Consider the following 20,725-nt stretch of genomic DNA (forward strand, 5'->3'; position numbering starts at 1 on the left):
GGTGTGGGAATAATCCAGTTGAGTTGGGCTATATCCTATGCCTACCCTGCACCTCCTTTCCCTTGTAAAAGGATAAGCTGTGTGATATAACAAAGTTCCAGTTGTTGAAGTTTGGGTGTCCAGCCATTACGGGACTGCCCTAGGGTCAGGGAGTTAGTAAATGGAAAAACCATTCCCTGTCTCTGGGAATGTTCTACTTGATGGAATGTGAGTCGCAGTGATGGGGGCTGCAATTCAAAAGATTTTGGCACTCTAACCTCCAGTTCAACCTATGGTTAGTCTACAGCATAGTCTTAAATTCATGACAAGGCAAAACCATGGGATGGGGACAGCAGGCAAGTGGCACAAAAAGACTCCTGTACCTCAAATGTTGTGGCTTCCATAACGCTATGCTTCTGGAAACACGCATCATGCTGGTGCACTTAGGTGCACTCTCTCCTCCCTCCGCCTGTGGCCCATCCCTGCCCCTCCTTTCACATGCTGCTGGTTGAGCCAGCAGCAGAAAAATAAAACAATAGTGAACTATCATTTTATTTTTCTGCTGCTGGCTCAGCCAGGTGGGAAATGCTCCTTCGCCATTGCGAAGGAGCCGCCTCTGGTTTGAAATCCAGTTCATCATGGAGAGGGGTCAGAAAGCAGTGGTTGCTGCTTCTCGAAGCTTACATTTAGGGACAGAACAACCAACGAGTCCCTAGTGGAAGCCAGGGGTAATCCTGTTTTAAATGTCTTAGCATAGACCATCGCCTGCCTCGGAGCGGGAGCCGTCTCAGAAAGGATTCCTGGGTGTCCGAAGGGACAGGTTCTGGCTGTCTATATTGTGTAGTATAAAAGTCCCAAAACGCTGTGTTAATATCTTTTGGGGAATAACGCAGTGCCCTCAGCTGTAAGCAGGCAGGAAAGGGGTGTACCCTGGATCTCAGGTTTAACAAGCCAGGCTAACAGCCTCCCAGGCCTGCCCTCCTCTTCATGTGCTCTGTTAATGTATTCTTTGTAATTATGGCACTGTAAGCGTTCCAGGGCGACATTATATTTTTCCTTTGCTTCCAGTAGCTTGGCGAGAGCCCCTGGGTCAGTGCCCTGGTTATTATCTAGATTGTGATTTACTTCGTTTAAGTCCCACAGTTCTTTGTCCAGCAGTGTATTCCTACCTTTTTGTATTCAGGCTGTGCCCTCGGGTACTACTTTAAAGACCTCCCACTTAACTAGGCAGTCTGATGCAGTCTCTTGGTTAGCCTCAAAGAAATTAGTTAACGCATCCCTCAGGGCATCCCTATGGGGGAACATCGGTGAGAGCTCCTTGATGCAGCCTCCAAGTGGATATGTCTGGGCACTCATCGCCTGTTTGGAAGCTCAATAACAGCGGGCTGTGATCTGAGAGGGTACAACCTAGATATTTTGTCTGTGTTATATAGCACCTCAACACTCTCAAGCACACATAGTGGTCAAGTCTAGTATGCACTTTATACGTAGTAGAGTAATCCCTACCCTCGCCATGTTGTGCCCACCAAATGTCCTCCAGTTCCCAGTGCATTAACCAATCTCTCAGGCCTTCAGCTCTTTTATGGGAAGTTGTCCCAGGTAGTGGTGGGATAGAATGGTCAAGGGTAGTATGCTCCACACAATTGAAGTCCACTCCAAGAATCAGGGCCCCCGCACTAGATGACTAAGTAGCATGGAGAGTGAGTGTAAGAAAGGTATTTAACCCTGGTTGGGCGCATATACACTGCCCAGTACTACCTGTTTGCCATGTAACCTACCTTTTTACCAGGACATAGCACCCCTCTTTGTCTATTCTGGTGTGTGTTACCTCAAAAATAACCGCACCCACAGCAGCACCCCATGTGCATATGCAGAATATGTTGTGGTGTGGATCTGTCCTTTCAAGTGACTCTGCAAAGCTTCGGGGTGATCCCTCAAGTGGGGGCTGAGATAAAGGGGGCATCAAAAACGTGTGTTTCCCATGTTAATTCCCATAGGAGTTTTAAACATGACTACAAGGCCGAACCGCTGGAAGAAATTACAGCAAATTTGGCAGAAAGGTAGCTTTCTATACGCAGATTATGCTTTTTGTTATTTGGTGTAAATCCGTTCAGACGTTTAGGAGAAATTAAAGGAAAACAACATTTGTATATCTAGAGCCATGGCTCCGTTTTGACATTTTCACGACTACTGCAGCGAATTTCCTAATGCGTGCACTAAAAATAATGCTATGATTGGCTGGCCACAACTTGACTAGAAAGAGACACGGTCCCTGGGACTGAAAAATAAAATGAAGAGTGGCTTTAGAGGTCAGGGTGGATACCCAGATCCAGAGCTGTGATATAGGGGTCTTTGAGAGTGAAATTAGGACATTAAAATTACTTTTTTTCAGGATGCAGAATATTTGCGAATATGCCCCAGTGTAACGTTGCGATTAATTTGCGAATATCAGCAAAAAATTTTAAACAAAAATAAAAAAACATTCACAGACTCATTCACACACTAATTCATTCACTCATAGCAGCAGTCAGACACTCTTGGAGCTACTGACAGAGCCACTCAGACACACTCACACCCACTAACAGACCCACCCAGACACTCACGCACCCTTGCACGCTCCCACTCAGACCCTTATGCACCCACTCATAGACCCACTCAAACACTGACGGACCCACTCACAGACCCACTGAGACTGAAGCACCCACTCACAAACTCACTTAACACACCCACTCACAGATCCCCTCAAACACTGACAGACCCACTCAGACCGTCACACATCCACGGACCCTCACACACCCACTCTCGCATCGAGACACTCTCACACTCAGAGACACCCTCTCACACCTATTTTCACACCCAGAGAGACCGACCCTTCACCCGAGATTGGCGAGGTTGAGTGGTAAAGGGGGTTGGATAAACGTATAGTAATTAGAATTGCATTATGTTTAAAAAACTATAGAAATTCCCTGAAAAACAAAGGTTGAGGGACATTATAGTTAGGAAATAGAATTTAAAAAACCATAGAAATTAACTTTAAAAAAAACAAAGGTTAAGGAATGTTATAGATAGGTTCTGAATTTACTTGTACAAAACCACAGAAATTCAGCAGTTAATAGTTCTTTCAAGAAACTATAACTCGTGCCTTAAGGTAACTATGCTTCACACCCTCGCCACACACTTCTAATTAACCCTAGATATTACAGCACTCATGACAACTTCAATAACATTATTAAAAATATAAATGAAGCACTAGCAGTCAAATTAATCAAGAAAAAGTGCATGGCGGGGGCGCGAGCAACAGTTACCTTAGGGAGCGAGTTATAGTTACTAGCCTAGGTGGCCACTCCCAAATCATCCATGGTGGGTTTTGAATGGATACCTACTTCGGGATCACCCTCCTCTAGCAATTTCTGAGCAGAGTTTCAGTAGGGAAAGGTTCCATTGGAAGGAGGGGATACTCCCCTTTCCAGTGCTAACTCTCCAGTTTTGTTTGGGGCTCAGCTGTGGATGCCGGACGCTTTGCACAACTCTCTAAACTGAAAAAAGTACAATTTGACCTGCAAGGTAATTATCTTCCTTTTCAGCCCAATCTTAGGGTAAAAAATGGAATCCCTCCAGTGCAAGCTCCACAGGCATTTCGTGCCTAAAGTGGGCGGACGTGATCTTCACGTCCTCTGCACTGGAGAGGCAGGGGGGAGGATGTGAACATCATGTCCTTTGCTCTAAAGGGGTTTACAAACTAACACCATTAAATAATAAGTACTCCAACTAAGAAATTATACTGTATCCCTAGTGTTGTCACCCATATTGTCAATGGCAAGTTGATATTTAATGTCATTAGTAAAGCCATAAATGTAATTTGTGATGTCCTCAATCACATCATGGGTGAGGTCATGAGCTGTAAATTTAGTGGCAATGAAAATATATGGGGTCCACGCATATATAATTTAGAGGAACTGTACAAATTAACACATTAATTTTTACAGTATAAAGGCGTTATCATCTCAATGCAGCTTAAACGATGAAAGGTTTATTTATGTCTCACAGATTTAGTTTTGGAATCACATCCTAGTAGTTTTCATCTTTAGTCATACTCAGATGGTATAGTTATCCTAATTTGATCGCACAGTGGGGATGCACCTCCAGTGCTCTGGTCAAGCACTTTGATTTATACTTATTGCCCACGGAAAAACAACATGGCATACACCATAAAGATGCAAATGTCAAGGGAGGTGTCACCCCGATTTGCGTAGAAGACCTGCGCAAATATTGGAGAAAGTGCCTGGCACAGGGATGCATAGGCACCCTGACAATCAAGGGCTAAATGGAGACAGTCACAATTTTGTAAATAGTCAAGTACTGAACAGAACTTGGAGACATGCCAAGCCTCCTTCACAGAGTACATTTATTACAAAAGTAAACAATCCCTAAACAGTAATGTTTACCACTCAATTATTTCCATGCACTTTATTAATTTTAAAATGTTTATTGTCTAAAATGTTGCAAAATAATAATGTATTTTATGCCGAAACCAGTGCCAGTAAACATTAAAGGCCCTGACTTACCCTAACTACACAAGCCCTTGCCTTCACAGAACTGAAGCAAATTAAGAAACATGCTTGCTGAGAGTAATACCAATATTTGCATCCCAGTGCCAGCCCCACATAATGTCTGATGTTTGTGTTACAATGTCTGCAATAGCGAGGACTTCATTCCACAAACTTTCAGTGGGTGCTGCCAGCTCACACCAAGCAAAAGCAAATAGTTACCTCCCAAGAGTGGGCACCTTGGGAGGCAGCAGTAGCCGGCTCTGGTGGGCGGCCAACCCCAGGGTCATCCATGGCTCCACAAGGGATGCATGTGCCCCCCCTACATTTAATTTAGCCTTCATTATTTTATTTCAGCCCAGGGGAGGTGGTGGTCCCTGGGGCTGCGGAGGGTGCATTAATTTTAAGTTTAGCCCTGGGAAGGTGTCAGTCCAGTCCCTGGGGCTGCAGTAGGGGGGGGGGAGGGGCACAGGCCCCCCTGCATTATTTTAGCATGATTTGCCCCAGGGAGCAGGGAAGTGGCGGTGCCCGGGTAGGGTAATAGTACCCCACCTCCTTTTCATTTTTTGTTGTTTTTGTTTTGAAGACTTGGCTAATGCTAACTACTGAACGGATTCACATCACAGAACAAAAAGTGTACTTTCTAGACCAACAGCTACCTTTCTGCCAAATTTGGTGTAAATCCGTCCAGCAGTTCAGGCTGTAGTCATGTGGATCACCCCAAAACTTTCCACACCGCAGCTGAAGTGAGCATTCAACTTTTTTGGAATCATCAACCGGCGCCAAAGTTAAAAGTAAATCAAAAAACGCTTTTCCTATGGAAACTAGGTCCTAACTATAGCCACCTAGGTAAAAATAAATATATATGAAAAAAAATACAAATAATAAAAGGCACACAATTCAGACACCATCCAGGAGGCTACATGGCAAACAGTGGCTACAGCGCCACAACTGTGGTGGTTGAGGTTGTTTGCCACTTGTGTCTGTCTACCATGGATTTGCAAACTGGACTAAGGACAACCTTTCCCACAGTTGACTTTCAGTGTAGCAAGGCACAGGGTTCTCGGGAAGGTAGTGCAAGAGGGGCAAGGACTCAGAATTCGACAATTAACCAACATACACAATAATTTAATGTCCAGCACAGTGTTCATCTTTCATGTAAAAATAAAGTACTTTTTTGTGGTTAGAGGAAGATTACTTCACTTTTGTCCTGAATGGCTTGATGCACAACTCAGCTCAATAGTTTTCTTCCAAGGTATTAAGTGAGGCAAAAAGTCTCATGTCCTCATTCCAAATTTCTAGGGGCACGTTTACTTCCTCATTACATTTGCAGACCAAGCCCTGCTTTCACCTGCTTGTTGATGTTGCAGATTCTATGGTGTGGCTGGTGCTGCGGGTGCCTGACAGCTCATGGCTGCGGAGAATTAGAGGCAGCTTCCCTTCAGAACAGGAATCGCTGAGACTATCATGACAGGTCGTGTGGAGAGGCTTGATGTGTCTGACAGTTGCAGTCCTCCCAGCCATGTGCAGGCGCATACCCCCAGACAAAGCATTTGCAGCTTTCAAGCTGATTTGTTGGCTGCAATTTTTCTTGGCAACTGCAGAGGTGGACTATGCTCCATTTCAGCAGCAATTTGGTTCTCCTCCTGCATCCATAATGGCAGCACCCAGTGATTCCCAACCTTTTGATTTCTGTGGACCCCCACTTTAACATTAATGGAACCCAGGGACCCCCACTGAATCATCATGGGAATCCGGGGACCCCCCGCCTGAGTCATTACTGGAAGCTGGGGACCCAATTTGTCAATATTTTGTAATTTTCCAGGCTCTCGCGGACCCCCTGAGAAGGCTTTGCGGACCCCCATGGGTCCCCGGACCACAGGTTGGGAACCACTGGCAGCACCGGCTTAAAGATCCACAGCGACTGCCAAAGGAATGTCCTTCTAGTAATTTGCAGAACGCTCTGTTCCTTTGGATGCCACTTTTACACACATTTCTAGACAGGGGATATGGATCAACTGTCCAAGGTTTCAGAACTCATTTGGGTTGGTTCCCTTTCAAATGTAATGTTCAGGCCACTCTCCAGACAGGGCTTTTGTGCAGTGATGGTTCTTACTGCAAGAAGCAATGGTGCTGGCTCTATGAAGCATTACTCAGAATATGAACCCATTCAGATGTTAGTAAATAAACTGTACTCACAGTACAAACGGTCTGGTCACACTATAGATTCAAATCCTGGTGCACAGCTACCACTGCTTAATGTGATGCACCCCGGGTACGAAGAGTAGTCCACTGCCTACTAGGGGTGCACATTTAGTGGGCCCCTCTAGGTACAGGACAGTTCCTGAACCTTGCACTGTCATAGACAACCCAATGCCTCTGCTTCAGCGATAAAATAGAGTGGCACCAGGGCCACTTACCACAGGGGTTATCACCCATTTGCCATGCAGGGACATTCCAGTCCCATTACCCCAGGTGGTACAAAACTGTAGAGAACTGGACAGCAGCATTTGACAATTACTATAATGCAAAAAAACATGAGAACATCGAAAAAAACATGTTGCCGTTTAACTCTAAACAACGGTGAAACATTACTCTTTTACCAAAATATGATTATAGTCATCAATAAATATACAACACAGAAGGTGACAGGTACATAGCTCGAAGTACCATCACATCACTTCATTCTGATAAAGAAATGTATTGTTTTGGGTATATTAAAACACAATAATTTATCAACCTAAAAGTAGTGTTCAATCAACACACCGACATGTGGTAAGAATCACAGTCAAGTTGCCCTCTCTAAGCAACTGACAGGTTTACAATTACTGGGGAATGCAATGTGCTGGGGCAGTAATGTCCCCTACACAATAATACAGATATGCACCCCTGCAGAGTGGCCTCAACTGTAAGATACCTGGTATCCCGATTTGGATGGCCCAGAACATACGATAATCCTGCATGCGCGTTGAGGCATAGGCCTTGTAACTGACCAAGAGACGCATGACTTGACTAAAGTTTAAAGGGGCTCACCAATTGCACTCCCTAATTGACATGGACCAATCATACTTGTAGTGGGACATATACATTAAATGGTGAAGGTGGCATACCTTTTTTCTCATTGAGAATACTAAACAAACCTTTTTTTCCTATTTAGTTATGAGGGTGGTGTCTGCAGACCCCACTTCAGAAACATTCCACTTAAATATAATGCCTAGACCCTCCTCTGGCATCCCTGATTGCCTATCATGTGTGTGCTGCATGTATGGTGACTGGTAGCAGGACTACATGATTATTGTGAGTGGATGGTTAGAGATCAGTGAGATCTATTTTGGATGTCCCTGATAAAACAGTAAAAAATGGAAGTTGTCGTACTTCCTCCCTAGAGAGTGATAGTGCATTGTTCGCATGCCAGAATAGCCTCAGACACTAAAGTGTGGGATAGCAGACAGGGCAGCAAAGACGTTAGTTAGCAAGGGCCTGCAAATCATCCATCTTGAGCACTGCCCTTTGGCTGATAATGGGGGTGGGTAGGTGAAAAGTGGGCTCTCTTTTGCCCTGCAGAGGCAATCTTCTAGGCAGAGCCTGACCATTTGTCCTTCTCCAGAGAGCTATTCCATAAGGCTGATGACAGCTAACTGCAGAGTCCTCACACTTCATTATGCCCGAGGTTAGGGTGTTCAAATCCTGAAACAGCTTTGCCACTAACCACTGCGAGAACAATCAGTTAGAATCAGCAGTTATCGAGAGCACAAGATCAACATCGAAAGAAGACAGATAAGGCACAGAAAGATTTGAGAGAAGCGAGATTGCAGGATCTGCAGGGCTGGTTAGCAGCAGCTTGGACTCAAAGATATCAAGCTTGTTGTTTTAGGTCAAGGTCACTAAGAGACCAATCAAGGGCATGCTTGGCAAGAAGGAAAGAACTTCAAGGGAAATATATGAACTAACAAAAACAGTGGTCATTTGCTTTGCATTTGTTTTGTTGTACCACTCTCTGACTTGTAGCTACTGACCAGCCCCTGCTCCCAATCTGACCTTTGTTATTTCTCCCTTCCTTGTTTCCATCCCCCTCACAGTGTCTAACTTGTTTTGCTTGCTTGCTCCTCCATCAACTGTCTCAAGATACTAGTTATGTTCTGAACTTACCAGGCTGGTGTGCTTCTTCAGTTCCTTCCCTTTTAATATTCGTCTGACTTCACTGCTGCATCATCTTGACCCTTACTTCAAACCTGGCGGTTCGGGGAGGACGTGCATCCATAAGCGTTGGTCTTAAGAACAATTAATCCATAAGGAGCTGGTAATGAACCACTGAGTACGCCTATCCTTAGTCCACCTTGCCCCTGTTTTCCCCCGCAATCAAAAGTTTATGCTCTGAGTTCCTGACACTCACAACCATGTAACTCTTTAAAGGTGGAATCCTGAGTGTTGGCATTGGAATCCACTAAAAGTATCATTTTGCAACTCAAATCTCACAGTTTGCAAGGCTCCAAAAATGGATTTTGATCAGAGTCCCATTTAAACACTTACAGGGGCCATTTCTAAGGTAAAGCAGGATGTGGATATTACAAGACAAAAAACTTTTTTTTGCTAACTTAGATCACTCAACTGGAGCTCAACCAGGAAACCTCACCCCCCCCCCCCAGAAGCACGAATTTTAGTTAAGATCTGGGCGGGCCTTTGTTGCTTTCCAATCCTGCCCTTCATGCTAATGTATTAATTAGTCTTGTTATCTTGTTATGTCCGGAACTAGCTTGGATCCTCTGGAAAACTTAGACGGCGATCCCCATAGATATAAAATTTTCCTGGTGCAAATCAGATTGTGGTCAGGCCATAAAATGCAATTATTTCTTATGGGTACCTTAAAGTGGAGTTTATTCTTTCACATTTAACCAAAGAAGCCGTTACTTGGACCACTACTTTAATAATAGCCCAAAGTGAACACAGCTGCAACAATTCCTAGAGCATTTTGTAAAGGTATTGGACAAAAGATACACAGAGCAGTCTGCTCACATGGAGTTGCTTTTGCTTTACCAAGGGAGTCGGAAATTGGTGGGCTAAATCAGCATTTCCAACAACTCTGCATAAGCAAAGATGGACTAATAAATCCTTGGCAGATGTCTTTTAAAAGGGACTGCACAAGGAAATTAACGATGCTTTATCTTTGGTCATGAACTGACCTGCTACCTGCGAAGCCCTTTTGACCTTATACTCTAAATAGAAGCTCAACAGAGGGTTTGACCATAATGGGAAAGTGAGTGTATCCAGCGTTCAAGACTGAAGTGCAGACTTTAAAGTCTAGTGAAGAACTTGTGGCGATCGGCTCCACAGAAAACCTTTGGTGAAGGATTAAGAAAGGAATGGCTGTATTTGTACTGCAGAATAAAGGCCATTTTGTTTGTAGCTGCCACTAGGTAGTGGAAAACGGGGTTGCTCACTCTAGACCAGCAAACGCCAGGTGAGCGCTACACCATCTTCTGCGTCTGACACAAAAATAACTCAGTTTCACTTTCAGATCATGATTACCACGCCACCAGGCCCTATTACAGTAAAGGCTATGATTGATCTGTAGGTGCATCTGGAAGTTTGATTGGTCAGGACTTTTACAAAAAATAGGAATCCCCTCTTGTTGCCAAAACTGTCTCGGAATCTACTAACAGACTGTTTCCTCGGGTGAAGTGCAATGGAACACAGAAACTACTGCAATGTTTTTGAGATATTGACAAGTTGAGTCAATCATTTGGGATGTAATAGCTTAGAAAGTTTCCTATGGTACTTGGAACTGTTTGGCTAAGAAGACATGATTCTTTCATAGATTGGAAGAAGGAATTTTGTAAAGAAGACGCCTGGCTTCAACACCCATATCAAACCAAACACTAACATGCTTTGCTTTGCTTTTCAGATGAACCAAGGCAAAAAGTATCATCCCGCTTACATATAAGGAATTTGATGTGTTTTGTAAAATGGAAGCGAATTAACTTCCCCCGGCATAATATGATATAAATGTGCAATAGATCTTTAACTACAAACCAAGATTCCGCATGGCAGCTTTTATCCTCCAACACAATAGGAAAATGTGGTGGTAAAAGCCTATCTTGAAGAAAATCTAAAAAAGAAATATATTTGGAACCCAGTATCACCAGCAGGAGCCCCTATCATCTTTATTTCCAAACCAAGGGACATTATTGTGTTTGTATGGAGCATTGATAACTAAATGGAATTACCATCAGAAACAGACATCCTTTACGTCTTACTTTATTCTTATTGGACCACGTTAAAGATGCCAAAATATTTTTAAAACTAGAGCTAAGAGGTGCCTATAATTTTATCAGAAGTAGGGAAGGTGATGAATGGAAAACCGCCTTGAACACAAAGCATGGTCATTATGAGTACTTAGGAATGCCATTTTGATTAAGCAACACCCCTGCAGCATTTCATCAAAGAAGTATTTTGAGATTTATTATACACATGTAGCATGATTTATTTAGATGACATATTGGTATTCTCTAAGACTCTAGGAATACAGTGAACATATGAGAGAGGTTCTACCTTGCATATGTATAGATTGGCTTCAAAATACATATTTCCGCCTTTGCGCACAATCAGCTCTCTGTTCTTGGATTCATTATTTTAGACAAAGTTATTCAGATGGGCACCAGTAAAGTGGAATCTGTTCTTGATTGGCCAGTACCCATCACAGTGAAACAGATAAAGAAGTTTCTGGGTTTTGCGAACTTTTATAAGCAATTAATTGAAACATTTCCTTCCCAGATAGTGAAACTGATCTAATCAAGAAAGTAACCAAGAAAGGAAAACTATTCTTGTGGGACTGGGATCAAGATCAGGCCTTAATGAAATTAACAGAGACCTTTATTTCAGCTCTCATTCCATGACATCTTGGTACCATTTTTCGTGGAAATTGATGCTTCAGCTTTTGCAGTTGGAACCATTCTCTCACAAGAAGATCCAGAGTCTGGAGACATCCACCCAGCTGCCTATTATTCTCAATCACTGTCAGCAGTGGAAAAAATCATATGTGGTCTATGTTCAGGAATTATTAGCCATAAAGGAAGACTTTCCTTAATGACACCATCATAATGAGGGTTCATACGTTCCTGTGAAAGTTTGGACTGACCACAAGAATCTCAGCTTTCTCAATTTCATGAAATGTGCCAATGCTAGACATGCTAGGTGGCCCTTATTTTTCTTATGATTTCAAAGTCATAACCTAGCATGTCACGATGTAAACAAAGGTAAAAAGTTAAGGATTAGGAAACCGCAACCACTATATTAGCTGTACAAACAGAGAAAATAATTTCAGGTCAAGACATGCTCCACTAAATTCTTCACATTCAAAGTAAGATTAAATAAAAGACCTGGTTACAAGAAAATCCTTTCAGAAGAAGTACACTACAGGGTGACATATGTGAGGATCAAAAGATTTACATTTCGTAAACAGTGTTACATAAAAGACTAATTTCCTGCGGTCAAGATAATTTATGCTCTGGGTCATCCAGTAAGCAAGAACAGCACTTAACTGGTTAGTAGATTATTTTGGTCACTCAATATGAAAAAGACTGGACAGGATTATATTGGTAAGTGTCTCATTTGTGCTCAGAACATATCATCTACCTACACACATTCAGTTTGGCAGAACCCCTGCCAATGACAAAGCAGCTGTGGTCTCGAATGTCAATGGGTGGTATTGTGGAACTACCAGAGTCAGAGAGGTATAGAACATTATGAGTAGTGGGGGATTATTTTTCCAAATGATCACATGTGGTGCCGATCAATAGATTGCACATAGGTAGAGAACTTACCAGGCTTTTAGTAAACGGAAAAGACTACATGGATTACCTCAAATAGTTGTCATAAAGGAACAATGGTTATTTTGTGTTTTTGTAATATATTACTGCAGCAGTTAGGAACTACTAATCACACGTCCACAAAATACCAACCCCAGACCAATGGTCAGACGGAAAGACTGCAACAAACAATAGAATGTTATGTGTGTTGTGTTTTAACTGATCATCAGGCTGAACAGTTAAAATGGATTCCACTGGCAGAATTTGCTTATAACAATTCACTGGATAGTTCCCTGGGCGTATCACCTTTTTTGCACATATGGGTACAATCCATAAGTTTGGCCTAACCTTTTTGATCCTGTAAATAAGTTGTATGTACAAAACAGGGCTCAGAAATTCATAAAAAAATTACCAGACCAGCAAGTCTAGTGACTTGCCAAATCTACTTGACGTAACTGTAATGCTCTTGGCCCATAAACGGGTCCCAAATTGGGCGATCATGTACAAATACCTTATTTCACCTAGCCGCCTTTGTCTTTTTTATCACTAGAGCTCCTTCAAATATGTGTGTTCAGCATCTACGTTTTATAAAAAAAAACTAAAAAAAACTCTTTTGTTTGATTTAATAGACTAAACTTTTGCTACATGTATAATACAAATCTTGCCCACATGTAGTGTACACATGACGCCTGACTTGCCTATTACTTCACTAACAGCAACGTCATCAGGGAAGGAATGTTTATCAGTTCATGGTTAAAAGCTTTCACTTTTAATAAATATATTATTAAAGCATGATGTGGTAGCATACTGTCATTTACAGTCAGAACATTGTCCTTTGAAAAAGTCACAAAATCTCCTAATGAAATGCAGTTTTACTGATAAAACTACATAGCATACAAACTATAATGTTTGGAAATCAGGTTTCTGTAAATATTTATCACTCACACTGCACCAAGTACAGCATTCTGATTGTTTTGGTCTTATTAGAATCCTGGTTTCCATCACACTTTTGAACTATAAAAATTGTACTTTCCTAATTGCTGATATATTTTGAAATATTTATACTATTCATTAACAACCTATTTAACTGTTGTGTGTTAGAAACAAATTGACATCCTACAGTCTTTATTTTCACAAGGATTGTGAGATAGTTCACTTTACAAACTCCTCTATCTTTGCAGTCTGAGGTTCACTTTACAAAGTCCACTAACTTTGCAGTTAGAGAAAGAAATGTAAACACCCATCTCAAAGATAAAATAAGCAGCAAATTGTAAGAAGAAATAAGCTGACAGTTGACTTTTGTCTTTGAACTCACAGCAAATGTGACAAGATAAAAACAAGATTTAAAAGGCACCTGCTTTGCTCATTCACTTTCTGAATGAACAGAACACATGTTCTTTGCCAGTTTGAGGTCTTATGCCAGAACGGGCACGTAGGCACTAAAAATAGCTCCTCCTGATAAATTCTGACTCGTCATAAACAGTGGGCAAGTAGATTTTCTGAGGTCTACAAAACCATTTGTAGGGGTTAGTCACAAAACAGCTGTACAAGACCCCTTCGGACTAGGGCAATCCTATAGGAAATTTGCTGACAGACACAAAATTCCTGATCCTGTGTACAAAAGAGGTGATTTAGTGTGGTCATTCACAGCTAATCTAGTCATCCCTGGCACATGCTCCATGATTTCTACTCACTTTGTGGGTCCTTCTCCTGTGGAAGGTCTAGTAGGAAAGGGTGCACGAAACTACATGGTAGCTGGAAGGGTTCCCCAGTGGTCTATGTCTCTAGGGCTAAGAAAGTAAAGGGGTTCAGAAAAGCTAAGCAACCTCCAGTAATATCTGCAAATCACCCTGAATTAGAGGTGGAGGCGATTTTAAACTCCTGATGTAAACACTCGGCATTACAGTACCTGATTACCTAGAAGGGGTCTGGTGCAGGGGACAGATCATAGGAACTAGTGTCCTTTTTGTACACATCTGGACTAGTAAGGCAGTTTCATACAAGATTTCAGCCGAATCTGTCACCTAAGTCAAGGGAGGGAAGGGTGGGGGAGTGGGATAAGAAGTCTTCGGAGGCATACAATCAACAATGAAAGGAGGCAGACAGGCAGAGAAAGATTAGGGAGAAGAGACATTGGAGGATTTAGACGGCTGGTCAGTGGCGTTTTGGGCACAAGGGTATCAGGCAAGCTTTCCCTGTCGAGGTCAGTAAGAGACCAATCAGAGGCATACCTCTGGTGAAGGCGGGAGCTTCAAGGGGAATTCAAGAAATAGCAGAAACAGTGGTCAGTTGTCTCGCAATTTTTTTTTTTGTATGGCGATCCGATCTGTAGGTATCACCCACTGCTTGCTTCTTTTCTCCCTTCCTTTACTTCTTCCCTTCCCAACTACAGTGTCTATCTTGTTTGGGTTTCTCGTTCCTCCATCAACTGTTTCACCGTAACAGTTACACTCCCAACTTACCTGGCTGGCATGCTTCTCCAGTGAGTCATCTTGTAATATTCTTTTGGCTTCCTTGTCGAGTCATCTCAACCCATCTGTTTCCCAGCTCTCTGGTTCTTCAGGTTGCTGAAGGTTTACCAGTACTCTTGGCCCATTACTGACACTTCTTTACTTCGAACCAGATGCTACAGGAAGGACGTGTACCCATAAGCATTGGCCTGAAGAACCATTAATCCATACAAGGCTGGTATCGAACTACTGATGGGTCAAGCGATGATAGAAAATAGGCCAACACCAAATTAAAAGTGGCCCCCATTAAAAAATGAGATAGCTAAAGCAGTGGCCCACATTTGTAAACATGGACAGTTTTAAAGTTGTAAAGACAATCCGTGTAAGTGTTTTGCAAGGTATGGAAGACTGCACGCACTCATGTTTGCTGCAGTGTTTGTGGTTATATCAGAGAAATCAACAGTAAAAACCCGCCCACTAGATCATAAAACAGCCCATACACTGATCTGTAAGATCATGCACTGCCAGATTCCCCTACATGCTAGTCTGACCCTAACTATTGAAGACTCCTTCAGTTCTCTATCCTTCACCCCTATTTTTCCCTATTGAGAGCATGTGCTCAGAGTTCCTGCAACTTGACGGGCAGAATCTTGAGAATTAACATCGGAATCCACCAACCATATCCTTTTCTAACTCGAACCAGATACCACCCTCTTCAAAAAAAAGGGGGTGGTATTCTCTGAAGAAAGAGAAGGCACTTGTGAGGAGGGAATGCTCTGCAGAGTACTTGAACTGCTGAGGCCTAGAACTATTGTCCTTGGAGGCCAGATTCCCATAGGTAAGGGAACATCACATGAAGACTGTGTGTCATCTTGCTAGAACAGCTGCAGGTCTGCCAGGTACCTTTGAGCATGCCATACCTTCTGAAAATTAAAGGAGTAAGTTACCCTGAAGGGAGATGACTACCAAAGAAAAGCCCTGTGGCTGTGCCTGTAGCAAAGTACAGGTGAGAGAAGACTGAATGAATAGAGTGTAACTGGTGGCAACCCAAGACGAGGATTGAGTCTCCAGCTATCACTAAGGGGGTCATTCCGACCCTGGCGGTCCATGACCGCCATGGCGGAGGGCGGCGGAAGCACCGCCAACAGGCTGGCGGTGCTTCCTGGGCTATTCTGACTGCGGCGGTAAAGCCGCGGTCAGAAAAGGGGAACCGGCGGTTTCCCGCCGGTTTTCCCCTGGCCCAGGGAATCCGCCATGGCGGCGCTGCTTGCAGCACCGCCATGGGGATTCCGACCCCCTTCCCGCCAGCCTGTTTCTGGCGGTGTCCACCGCCAGAACCAGGATGGCGGGAACGGGTGCTGTGGGGCCCCTGGGGGCCCCTGCACTGCCCATGCCACTGGCATGGGCAGTGCAGGGGCCCCCTAACAGGGCCCCACAAAGATTTTCACTGTCTGCTTTGCAGACAGTGAAAATCGCGACGGGTGCCACTGCACCCGTCGCACCCCTGCAACTCCGCCGGCTCCATTCGGAGCCGGCTTCCTCGTTGCAGGGGCTTTCCCGCTGGGCCGGCGGAGAGCCCAGCCCAGCGGGAAAGTTGGAATGACCGCCGCGGTCTTTTGACCGCGGTGCGGTCATTCGGCGGTAACCGCATGGCGGGCAGCGACCGCCGCCCGCCGCGGTCAGAATGACCGCCTAAGTGTCATGACCAAGCATTGTGTGTCTACATAGCACATTGCCTGACAATCACTGTGACAATGATGTTGTAGCCTGCCGTCAGAAGCAGACTGATGTGCTGACTCTGACAGTAGCTGGAACTGAGGGCAGAGAACAGAAGACCTCCAACGGTAGTGAGGTGGGGGAGCAACCTGTTGTTAGGGGCAGTGTGACCAACTGGGCCTAAGCTGCTGCTTTGCTGGAGCCGCTGCATTATTTGTCTTACACCAGGAAAAGCAGGCTAATCAGTCTGCCAACAGCGCTGCTGTGAACTGCGAACAAGACTGCTCCGGCTGCTATTGTCTGTGGCACTTAGGCTCAAGATATCCGAGCACCCGGTACTTAAGATAAACTAACCAAATGAAATCGAACATCAGCTATGCCTCTACCACCAAACTGAATGGGTACTTCTTTATGCACTGCAACCCTGAGAGAACATTTTAGTGGTGAAATACATCTGAACTAACCTAAGGGTACAGAACCAGAAAAGCTTGTCCCTGTTCCATAACATCACCTAATCACTTAAGACTATAATCCTGCCCACGGTATGCCAACAATCATGAGCAGAAAGAGTATACTTTGCAGCCAGTTTGCAGAGGGATAGTAGGTCAGACCCTGGGACATAAGTGGTAAAAGACCCCAACATCCACACATATGGCACAATTACCCTTGTTTCTCTTTGCACCCCTCCCCCCCAAACATGTTTTTTTACACCATACCTGGCCACAGCTTCTAAAGAGGAAAGAAGAAGATAAATGGATGAGCTGTTGCAGACTGAAGGAAGAGAGAAATCCCCAATTTCTGATGAGTATGTGGACTTATATGCTGTACCTCTTGGAGCTTAGCAACCCGAGTTTCACAAGGTAAAGGCCCTAGAAGCCTCGGTCAGGGATTCCTATTTGGATTCAAGAGTTCCCTAGGCATGACAGAATTCTTCGTAGCTTAACTCTGGCAACCCAAATTTACAGCTTTTCCTACAAGGAGTTGGGTAACTCTCCACATTATTGTTTGTTATAAAACGTTTAAATACGAGATCAGATTAGGAGATCTCCATTACATACAAGAACCATAATCGTTGTTTAGTACCGTTCCTGAACTAGCTCTAGCCTGCAGTGTTTTTTGATCCAAAAGAGAAGTACAAATCACATATAATGTGGTGTATCTAATAGCCACTAAGGCTATCTGCATGTTTTCTGAATATGATCTGAATAAGACGCTCCAGTTTTAAAAAAACAGAGAGATGGACAAACGAAATATTACTGCATGGACAACATTTGGAGATCATAATAGCAATGTAATTACCAAAGAAGTGTTAGGGACCTGGGCAATTTTGCCCTTACTTAACAAAAACAAATCCAGGTCCTCTTATTTTAGGATGACTACATGTCCCCATGACACAACTATTCCAGCCTTGAGCTTTCTTTTTACTTCCAGTCTCACTACATTGGCTCAAATGAACAAACCATGAATCCATCTTACTGAATACACAGATTTGTTAATTGAAGATTCAGAATTGAACACGGGGCGTCCCATCTGGTAATCCTATTTTATCTGTGTAACTTGACCCCCTCCTGTTGCCTGTTTATGGCTTAGGGTTCTTTCTGGTTGATTAAAGCCAAACCCTCAACTTATGGGGTAATGGTAACACCCTGGGGTGAAGGACTACAATGACCTGTTGTTGGGCACTTCCAGCAACATTATGAGTCGAGCTGCATGTATACCTGCATCTTGTACTGCTTTGTAAGGTTGAACTATTTCCTGTATTCTAAGTTCCACATTTTGGCCCTCATTACGACTTCGGCAGTCTTTGAAAAAGACCCCCGAAGCCACGGGAGCAAACATACTGCCAGTGCTGGCGGTATGCTTGGCCCCCTATTATGACTTTTCCACTGGCCCAGCAGAACAGTCACATCAACATTGAAGCCGGCTAATAATAGAGCCAGTGGCAATGTTGATGTGCGGCGGGTGCAGCAGCACCAGTCGCGCATTTCACTGCCCGTAATTCAGGCAGTGAAATGCGCGATGGGGCCGTGCCTGGGGGCCCTTGCACTGTCCATGCCAGGTGCCTGGGCAGTGCAGGGCCCCCAAGGGGCACCCAGAGTCCCCCTTACCGCCAGCCTTTCCATGGTGGTGTTTACCGCCATGGACAGGCTGGCAGTTGAGGATTATGACCGCCCGGCGGAAGCCTGGCGGTATAGTGGAGGGACCGGCAGTATGGCTGTGGCTAATGCGCCACAGTCATAATACACTAGTGGAATACCGCCAGCCTGTTGGCGGTATTACCGCCAGTGTTCCGCCGACCGCCAGAGTCGTAATGAGGGCCTTTGTGTCCTATCTGTTGGCTGTTCAATCTGCTGCAATCTACATGTTGCGCTGCCCACACCTTGGTTTGTGGGCTCCATTTAATAAAGACTAATTCTATATTTTGCGGGTCTACAACAGTGTGGTTATCTTAGAAGACACTACCAGATGATTCCCTATAACCAAAACACTTTGGGCCTGATTCTAACTTTGGAGGACGGTGTTAAACCGTCCCAAAAGTGGCGGATATACCACCTACCGTATTACGAGTCCATTATATCCTATGGAACTCGTAATACGGTAGGTGGTATATCCGCCACTTTTGGGACGGTTTAACACCGTCCTCCAAAGTTAGAATCAGGCCCTTTGTTTTAAGACCTATGTTTTCCTTCAGTAAACCAGTACATTCTCAAATGTGTAGTTTTGATTCATGCTAAAGTGATCCAACTGGGTTAACAAAACTCAAAACAATGTGTGATAGGAAAACCCTGGATAGGAATAGTTGTGGCCTGGTTGTACAGGTCAATTGGCACCAAAAGGGTCTGCCTGCCTTAGTGCAAACAAAGCAGGGAGTTTCTGGGGCTATCCCTCCACAGATGCGTACCTGCTGCCCTTCTACCTCAGTGCACTCAAAGCCTGCCTGGGGTCTTGCCAACTTACTGTGCCTACCCTAAAGCAATACCTGTGACAAATCCCGTTTTTATCCGGCCTCTATGTAGCCAAGATAAGAACTGCCACATGTGGTGTGCTAATCTCAGTAAACCCATTACAAGGCACTCTGCTGAGTCTAGCCTAGCTGCTAAAGGGGTGTAACATAACCTGTAAGTGCCGGTCCGGCCCGGCCCGGCCCGCCCCCAAACCCTTCAGGTGGCTCCCAGTCAGCGCAAGGACAATGAATATCTGTGAGATATGGGAGGCTCTTAACATTTTACAGAGGGTCGGAGGTACTGCACTGCAACTAATAACAGAGTTTGTGCCTGATGCACCTAAGCAGTGCACCTAAAGCAGGGAATATCCCTGTGGCCTTCTCTGGGGCCCTTCAAGCCTTAGAGCCCTGGCGTTGTCCTCCATCTCAGGTGAGCTTCTTACTCACCGAGGTTGATGAGTTTAAGAGCAGTGAAGAGCTGGTTCTCCAGTCGCAGATCTTGCCAAGGCGCTTTAGAGCAGTGGTATTTAATGAAGGGGAAACAGCCGGTTCGTAGGATGTGGTAGTTGGCCCCCTGCACTTCCCAGTTGAAGTGGGAGAGGCCAAACTGGTCGTTACACACAGAGCTGTACTTGACACAGTAGGAGGTCCAGTATGGTAGTTTCCGCTGAAGCAGGTGCTGGGTAAGCACTTCTGATGCCTTCGGCCTAGGCCCGATGGAGTGGCCTCGGAAAAGGATGACCTGCAAGCAGAGCTCGTGGGCTCTCCTCAGGAGCCCCATCACTGGAAAAGAATAAAATACCGATTTCAGAGACCATGGCATCTGCAGAACTGAAAACAATCACACACTAGAAACAAGGGAAAACATGCGCACGGCAACCACACATTTTACAAATCCCACGCTAAAATCATGGACGTCAATTCACCAAAATGCCACTGGAAAGTGACATCACACGCCCTTTGACCTTCCCTTTCACTCATGCAAACACATTCTTACACCTACACACACACACACAATCTCTCTCACATAAAAACACTCACCGGCAAGCAGGCACTCAACATACATTTAAAAGCCATTTTAACTTACCTCAGCTACTAAAAGGTTATATTCCAGCAAACTGTACTTTATTTTTTATTACACCAATAGTTAATAATGTAATATTATTCCCTATTAGTGTATTAAATAAGACGAGGAGAGTGCAGCAACAACTGAGCTGCCTGTAGTGATGTATTTGTTAGAATGTAAAAGGAGAATGCCATGACATCAGGGGCAGTGGAATGTCG

The 20,725-nt window shown here is 44.2% G+C and overlaps 1 protein-coding gene across 1 annotated transcript in view; it reads right to left on the bottom strand.

Moving 5' to 3' along the window:
• Positions 1 to 20,725, bottom strand: part of C3_1H15orf61 (chromosome 3_1 C15orf61 homolog) — a 37,407-nt gene that overhangs the window by 6,448 nt on the left and 10,234 nt on the right. Inside the window, exon 2 of the mRNA XM_069222865.1 lies at positions 19,889 to 20,224. Within this exon, the coding sequence (XP_069078966.1) occupies positions 19,889 to 20,222 (334 nt within the window). The 5' untranslated portion in view covers positions 20,223 to 20,224. The remainder of the gene's footprint in view (positions 1 to 19,888; positions 20,225 to 20,725) is intronic.

Source organism: Pleurodeles waltl, chromosome 3_1 (genome assembly GCF_031143425.1).
Source record: "Pleurodeles waltl isolate 20211129_DDA chromosome 3_1, aPleWal1.hap1.20221129, whole genome shotgun sequence".
Taxonomy (NCBI): domain Eukaryota; kingdom Metazoa; phylum Chordata; class Amphibia; order Caudata; family Salamandridae; genus Pleurodeles; species Pleurodeles waltl.